The 8,646-nt window shown below is 42.3% G+C and overlaps 1 protein-coding gene across 1 annotated transcript; it reads left to right on the forward strand.

Annotated features, from left to right (window-relative positions):
- Nucleotides 1-3,509: 3,509 nt before the first annotated feature.
- LOC139006186 (serine/threonine-protein kinase MARK2-like) lies at nucleotides 3,510-7,971 on the forward strand. Its single transcript, XM_070408709.1, has 3 exons — nucleotides 3,510-3,624; nucleotides 5,924-7,195; nucleotides 7,820-7,971. The coding sequence occupies exons 1-3, from the start codon at nucleotides 3,510-3,512 to the stop codon at nucleotides 7,969-7,971; spliced, it is 1,539 nt and encodes a 512-aa protein (XP_070264810.1).
- Nucleotides 7,972-8,646: the final 675 nt, after the last annotated feature.

Consider the following 8,646-nt stretch of genomic DNA (forward strand, 5'->3'; position numbering starts at 1 on the left):
CTCACTATCTTTGATTCCCTGTAGCTCAACACTGTCTCATTTGGTACAGTATTCCATCCCTAGGACTGACAATAAGCAAATCATTAATTCAAAATGCAAATTTGGGATGCATTTGTGTTTTTAAATACAGAGAATAAATTAGATAATGAATATTTCACTAAATTGTTACATTTTAAATATTTTATCTTTTTGTTTTTCCAAATTTACTCTAGTTACTTAGAGAAGATGTATATGAAATAATGTTTTTAGTAGGGACTTAATATTTGAAGGGATGAAAGCAAAAGGGGTTATAAAACTAAGTCAGCTGCTTTATTTTAGGTTCCAAATGAAGTGAGGACATTTTAATCCGGTTCATGAATACTCTGCTATACTGTCTGACTGTTCTTTGGTTAAAGAACTGGAGCAAACAGAATTCTCACAGAATGACGGAAAGAGGGCCAAAGGACACCTGTAAACATAGCGGACTGCATTGCAACACATCCCTGAACAGAGGGAATCTCAACCTTTTATAATGAGCAGCTTACAAGCCTGTGCTTTGTTTTGGAGAGAGATATTATCTTTTCAATTCTGAAGAGCAAACACACCTGCTATTTAATATGGAGGGAGGCAGTGTATCTTCAAATGCTATAATAAGCCTGCTTTATTTTGGAGGGGGCATTATTTTCCAAAGCTGTTTGTTATACAAATACCCTTAAAAATTGTTCAGTTATGTTTTATGCTCCAACATGTAAATAGCTTGGAAGTTATTTCTTCCATTATCACAAAAAGACAACACACTAACAAACTAAAAGTTCAACAACTCTTAAGATCCATCAGATACTTGATGTTACAGGGCAAACCTACACACTAAAAATGGTAATATAGAGAATCACATCTTTGCAAGAGAATCATACCTTTCCAAGAGGAGAAGCTCCTGGAGCCAGAAACTAGTAGGAAAATGTAAACTGTAATGATAACCTACTGGAGAATGAGTATAGAAAAGTTGAAGAATTAACATTTTCTGGAGTCCCAGTCTTAGGTGGACACATACATTTCATAATGTTATATCCTGGGACCCTAATAGTTTCTCATGGTAAAAATTAAAAAAAAAAAATCTAATGAATCAGCAGGTATAGAAAAAAACCCTAAAATTTTGAATATACTCAGAGACTTTTGCCCATAATCCCTTCAATGGGAACTACTTCACTGAAAATGGAGGAAGATAAGTACCCAACTTCGGCGTGCTGTAGCCTTTCTTTTTCACCTCAGAAGAAAACTAAAGGTTGAGAAGCACTTGTGAAGGTAACGACTCATGGGCATAAGTCCCCGAAGAGACTGAGAATTAATTATAGGGTTACAGAACACTTTCCCTTCCCCACACTTTACTACCACATCAACAAGGCTTCTGTATAATTAACAGAGCATTACAGCTGGTAGATTGCAAGGTTCGGATGCTATTTAAGAAAAAAAGTTTCTAGGGAAATCTAAAGACAAGAAAAGAGAGGGAAACAAGAACACTGGAGAAAGTTGAAGTTTCAGGCACCTACAACTACAGCAAAGAGTAAGCAGAGTGAAACTAGTACCCAAATAAACATAATCTCTCATAATAAAGGTTTATTTATGTGAGTTCCTGTTACTCAATACATCATTCTGTCTTTCAACAACAACATGTTATTTGAGATAATCATTAGAAAAATACATACCTGACACTTTAATATAACCTAAAAGTGCATGTACAAAAGATTCTAACAAGTCTCATGCTGAAGGACCTTTCATTCAGCTGGAAAGACAGTATCTAGTATCGTTAAACGTAGAACCAATGTGTAGTATGATTAAAACAGTAAACACCACAAGAGGTAATATAGTTGCCATGAAACTGAAATGAACTTTAAGTGCAATATGCACAGTCATAGGAGAAAGAGGTCACAATTGTTGGGTCATTGTTTCCTCCATTCACTGACTCACACACTTTAATTCAAGTGGTGGGGGTGGGAGGGATAGGAAAATTATTCATGTTTCTTGAATACTTATTCCTTTTAGGCTTTCTACAGATATACTTTTTAAATCCATTTTTATTGATTTTAGAGAGGAATAGAGAGAGACATAGAAACATCAATGATGAGAGAGAATCATCTATTGGCTGTCCCTTGCACGCCCCTTCCCCGGACTAAGGATTGAGCCCGCAACCCTGGCATGTGCCCAAACTGGAATTGAACAGTGACCTCCTGGTTCATAAGTCAACGCTCAGCCACTGAGCCAAACCAGCTGGACACAGATATATTTTTTTCACTTGATCTCATTTCCCCTGCACAACTATATATATTCAATGATATCATATCTATTTTATAGATAAGGAAATGGAAGCAAGATTTAGTCATTTACCTGCAAAGAGAGCACTATAAGTAAGTGATCAAGTTGGACTCAAACCCAAGTCTATCTGTCTCAAACCCTGCCCTTAACCAGACCACACTCCTCCCTGAAAACTTTTGGTGAGAATAGAAGATACTAAACATATCATGAGAATAATCAACAGGTTGCCAGGTTAGACATGAACATAGATGCTGCCTGATCAGTATCACAGTAAGTAAATGGTACATCTTATTTCGTTTCTACAAAACCTGCAGGATTTTGATGCCGTTTTTAAAAGTAGGGGACTCTGAGACAATTTACAGAACCGGTAGCTGGATGCAAAGATGTGCCCATTTGTAGACCTTGTAATGAGCGCCCTTTTACATCCCACACCTGTCTATTTGCTTTGTGCTTCTATAACTGATTGAAAATAAATGAGTATTTCCATTTGTTTGGACTCATCCTTTAAAGCGCGCCTTCCCGTGAAGAAAAAGATGTGTTTTCTTAGCATGTGTAGTGTAACATGCTTTGCACTTAGTGGTTGTTCAATAAATATTTGATGTTGGCTGAGTAGATAAAAGTGATGGTCCCTTGAGTTGCCTTCTTTCAAGTCAAAACCATTGGACTCTTTCCAATCAAACAGAACACAAAGGTGTTCCATCACCAAAAGCCACTTAATTTGAAATTCCAAACATTTTTTGGTAGCACCTTAGTCTCTGTCTAGGATGCCTTGCTCAGAGTCGCTTAGCGGTTCAACTGTTTTCTGTCATGTTACAATATTCAACACGATATTATCAAAGTGATCAATCAGAGGGACGTTTTACAAGTCAGTCCCTAGGGTCTTTGCATTCCACCTTTTCAGCCAGCATAGAGTGATAGGCATCTGTTAAGATAACTAGTTCAAAAGCTGAGAAAACTTTGGCACAAAAGGAGAAAATATGAGCTAAAGCACTCAGGAGCCAATGAGTAGAATGGCCCCACGGCATTCACACAGTTCATGTATGAGGAGACAAGAAGAAATCCTAAGTCCTAAGGGTGGATGTGGGCAACCTCTCCTGCGGCTCCATGCGTGGTACTCATCCAACCAGAACCTTGGCTGAGGTATAGGAAGCACCTAGTAATGAGCTGGTGTGGGCTCATGGACACATGCAGGACTGGACCTGGAAAGAACGCAACCTTGCATGGCCTCTGAGCAGCAAGAAGGGGCCCTGCTACCTCCTGAGGAAGAAGAGATTTTGGAGGTAAAGCAGGTAAAGAATATCCTGAGAGATATGATGAACAGAAAAGAGCATCAAGGTCTGAAGGAGCAGTTCCTTGGACTTGTCTGGATCCATTGAAAGGGTCAAGAGACTCAGTCCTCATTCAGGAAGAGCCAGGCACAGTAAAGCAAAAAATCCTTCTTACTCCCGAGAACAAGTAGTAAAATTACTTATTGCCCACCTCTATCCCACAGTAAGAAAACTACAAGGTCAAGATAAACATAAAAAGCTATATGCTCACTTGGGAACAATCACAGGCTTACAAGTGATAGGGTGCTAGTACGTTGAAAAAGATGATTGAGTGTGGCTTTTCCCTTGACAGTTTTACATCAACTGTATTTAAAAAAAATCAATTTTATTGATTTCAGAGAGGAAGGGAGAGGGAGATAGAAACATCAATGATGAGAGAGAATTATTGATTGGCTATCCCTTGCATGCCCCCTACTGGGGACCAACCCAAAACCCAGACATATGCCTGACCTGGAATCAAACTGTGACCTCCTAGTTCATAGGTCAACACTCAACCAATGAGCCACGCCGGTCAGACACATTACAAGTCTTATCTTTGAGTCTGTATTTACCTTGCTGAAAGAGATCATTATGCTAAGAAAATATTCTCTTGGTATTATTTCTTAAGTAACTATTAAGACCATTCTTATAAATGGATATAACTAACTCATAGACTGGCAGCTTCTTTTGAAATTTTCCCTGTCCTCCTTTCTGAGCTTGTTCTAATCTCTGATGAGATGTCCCCATCTGGGTCCCAATCAGCTCAACATCAGAGACTGTCATGCTTAGGAGCTCAGTGTCACTGATGTAGGTAAAAATCACAATCTAAAAGTTCACAGGCTCCCTCTAAAGATTCCCTATACACAGAGCTGAGATTTTAGGAGGGAAATGTTAAAGGAAAGTAATTACTAGAATAATAAGTTATACAAGTGGTTAAAACACCTGATGTACTCAAAGTAGTTAGTTTGAAACTTAATATGCCAGAGGCTTCCCCTAATGTCCTCAAGCCTGCCTAGTCCCTCTTTACCTCCAGAAAGGGTAGAATTTGCCCCAACATATTTTGTACCTCAGAGAAATTCTTTCATCCAGCTATTTCAGTGTATTTATAAATGCAAATGAATAAGCCTCAGCATCACTTCTGTCCAAGGAAATGGTTCATTTAAGTAACACGGGGATATATGTAAATGGCTTATTCAGGGTCACCAGAGAAGTCCTTTGTGTCATCTGGAAAAGGATATTCAAGTTGTAAAAATACCTGTGGCTGGATCCAAATTTATTGCATCCTTAGCAAGCACCATTGGAGGAACACACCATCTCTTTTCATCTTTACAACAAGGCTCCAACAGTGGCCTTTCCTCAGCCTCCCTGAGTACATATATATCTGGAAACCAAAACTTCAGCCCTCCTCGGTTCTATCTTATCTGCCCCAAAAGCTGAGTTTTTTAAGATCTTTTTATGAATCACTTTGATTAAATAAGTAGTTGGCCATATTTTCTTTTGTTCTCCCAAACTCTTCTGTTAATCCAGTGAAAAAATATTGATTAAATACTTGTTTTGTTGCCACTCACTGTGCTAGATACAGGAAACCCTCCAGTCACGCTCCTCCCTTCATGGGAAGGACTGTCGGTAAACAAGAATCAGCCACACTGTGGTCAGTGCTATGAAGACGACAAACCTGACCAGCTGGGTGAGGAAGGTAGAAATAGATGGATCAGGGACATCTTCTCTAAGCAGGTGACATTTGAACTGAGGCCTAGAGTATGAGAATCAGTCAGACTTTTCCTTCGTGTGTGTTTGTGCACGTGCATCTTACAGATTTTCATTTCTAAGAAAGTAAATAGCAATATTTAAATCCTACATAAACAAACAGCCCTTTGTGGGTTGCCTTTTTGTTTTTCCCAGAGTATAAGGGTCATGAGACCAAAAACTTAGAAAATCACTGTAGCTTATCCCCAGCCGTGTTTGGTCCGTTTCCTGAAATGACCTCATAAGGCACCATTGTGATGAAAATTGCAAACCACATCCCAGCTGTCATTGGTCCATTTTTTGCTCTGACCTCACAAGGTGCCATTGTGAGGGAATTGCAAACCACACCCCAGCTGTCATTGGTCCATTTCTTGTTCTGACCTCATAAGGCACCACTGTGATGAAATTGCAAACCACTCCTATATAAGACCCTGAGCAAGCAGAGGTTTTAGTCCGTTATAGCCCAGGAAGCTTATTTTTGGTGACCTGGTGGACTTGGATTCCTTACCTTGTTTTGGCCATTTTCTTTTTATAATTTTGTCTGTTTGTCTTGTTTTGTTACTTTTTGTGTTATTTGGAAGGTGCCATGTTTAATATCTGTGCATGCCCTTCCCCCTACAGGGGACACTGTATTGGAGATTATCTCCTCCTGAACACCATCCAAAAGGGACCATCTTCTGAGGTGCGGTTGGCTCAGCACATACTGACCGGGGCACACGTGATTATAAAGGCGGTTAGACGGAAGGGCATCCCTCGATTTTACCAAGAAGTCCATTGTTTTAAAAAGGTAAACCATCCTAATATTGCCAAACTGTTTGAGGTGCTCGTCACCGAGGACAAGTTTTTTCTAGTTATGGAGAACATCCAAGGAGACAGTTTACTTGAACACTTGCAGGACAACGGCACCATGAGCGAGGGAGAAGCCCGCACCATGTTCCGTCAGGTAGTATCGGCGGTCCAATACTGCCACCGAAAAAACATCATCCACAGAGACCTAACACCAGGCAATATTCTAATAGATAATGATATGACGATTAAATTAATAGACTTTGGGTACAGTAAGCAAGTGAAAGATCATATGCTGTCCACCTTCTGTGGCTCCATAGGCTATGCGGCCCCAGAAATGTTGCAGGGTTGTACCTATGATGGCCGAAAGTCCGACGTGTGGAGTTTGGGGGTATTATTATACCGGATGCTGACAGGGGTGACACCGTTTGAGGGGGACAACATTACGAATGTGAAGAGGCAGATAATAAGTGGAGATTACCAGGTACCATCCATATTATCAAAGAAGGCTCAAAAACTTCTCAGAAAATTGCTCACTGTCGACCCTAGCAAAAGACCAACCATGGAAGCCGTGATGAAAGACCGTTGGCTGAATAAGGGCCACAAGAAGATCATGAAGCCGTACAGGGAGCCTCCCAAGGGTAGGGTGGACCCAGAAATAGTAAGAGCGATGAATCACTTTGGCTGTAGGAGGGAATCCATCCAGGATTCATTAGGACACAGAAAATTTGACAGTTTAATGGGCACATATCTTATTCTCACTACAATGAAAACGAAGATGCCAGGCCGCCACATCAAGGTAAAGCCCTTCCGTATCATTTTCACCAGTAGATCCAGTACCAAATGCTCGAGCCAAGAGGTTGGTCAGCCACTTAATAGAAAGACCAAAAAGCATTCCATCCCCCCAAACTGCCAGAGGTTTAGGGTCCCTGCCAAACCCATCATAGAATTCAAAGGCGCCTCTTCCTCACAATCCACCACCGATAACTCCATCACAAGTACATACCAGGTCAATACAATTGAGATCGGTGCCAGCAGCAAGAGCAGCAACAGCACCACCAGCAGCAGTGAGGGAGCCGCCCATAAAAGCTCCCCGGCCTGGAGGGAGGTGGCCAGGAGGGCCTTCCAGTTTCTTTTAAGGTGCCTTTCCTGTGGGTCATCCGCCAAAGAGGAACATCACGAAAAAACAAACACCAAACCAATATGACTTTCTTTAAGTCATATTGTGGACGGTCAAGCGGACCACAGTCATCTTGAAGGTGAGTAGCTCCAGGAAGGCAGGTCAGTGGTATGGGAGATGAACCAGAGGTTGGAGGCAAACAGCTGAGGGTTGAGCTGGGCTGCATATCTGGCACTTTGGCCAGATGGGGCGCGCTGTGCTGTCTGTTCCTAAAACATAGATAGGAAGGTACTGACAACAGGCCAGGCCTTGAGATGTGGTCTCATGGCCCCTTCCCAGCATGTTGTACTCTCTGTTCCTAGAACACATAGATAGGAAGGTACTGATACTGTACTGTGTTGGGAATTAAGGTTTTGTAACTTTGTGGTTTTTGCAAATAAAACACTGTAACTCCTGCAGTCGGCGCTGCATTTCAGCCTTTGCTTCGGCAGGGTGCTGTGACTGTAGTCGCTGGCCAGCTTAATAAAGGCTCCTGAATCTTGATCTGAGTCCCTGGTGGTCGTCTCCGCAGGTCACCCCATTACATTTGGAGGCTCCTGTGAGATCGACTCAGGCCGAGTTGCTGCTGGACACCCCGGACCCCCAGGCGAGGACACTGCAGTCCCTGTCCGAGGTCCCAGGGAGGCGGAGTGTTTTCCTCCCAAAACTGCAATCCGAAAATGACAAGCCACCTGGACCTCCAGTGGGGAGGTAAGAATCTGGTATCTGTCTGTGGAATGTTACCTTTAGAACTCAAAAGAGGGCTGGACGCAGCGGAACCTCGGATGCAGCGGAACAACGGTGTCTGGGGGTCCTGGTCTGGGCAACCTTAGGTTGCATTTGTCTGGTTGGTTTTGTCTCTGTTCTTTGTTTGTGGGAGCGCATCTGTGGAAGCCGTAGCAAGCTTCGGGCTCCAGGTGCGTGGCCTCTGTATGACCCCTAGATGTCTATCCTCTGGTTTGTTATCAGCTGCTAAGCTGGGCAGTTGGTGAGCTCCTCCAGGTGGAACGGTGAGATGACAATGCCCCCCGACTTCCTGCCACCACTGCCTCAGGACGACTGCATGGCTGCCAGGCTGCCACTGTTGCCCCCCGCCCTGCCCGCATCACACTCACCGAGGACATCACAACCTTACCGGGCCGTCTTCATCATAGCATACATGGTCAGGTAACTATGGCTGATTTTGTGGGAGAAATCAAGTATAGACTTACTGGTGATAAGCTGATACACATTTTTCAGCATGATCAGTGTCAACCTTTTAGAGTTATTTCTTTGACTTCTATGGAGAATGCAATGACTGTTTTTACTGATGGCTCCGGAAAGACTGGTATAGCTGGGATTTGCTGGTATGAGCATGAA

Source organism: Myotis yumanensis, unplaced genomic scaffold (assembly GCF_028538775.1).
Source record: "Myotis yumanensis isolate MYYU_CA2020_CCGP unplaced genomic scaffold, mMyoYum1.0.hap1 SCAF_3, whole genome shotgun sequence".
NCBI classification, from domain to species: Eukaryota; Metazoa; Chordata; class Mammalia; order Chiroptera; family Vespertilionidae; genus Myotis; species Myotis yumanensis.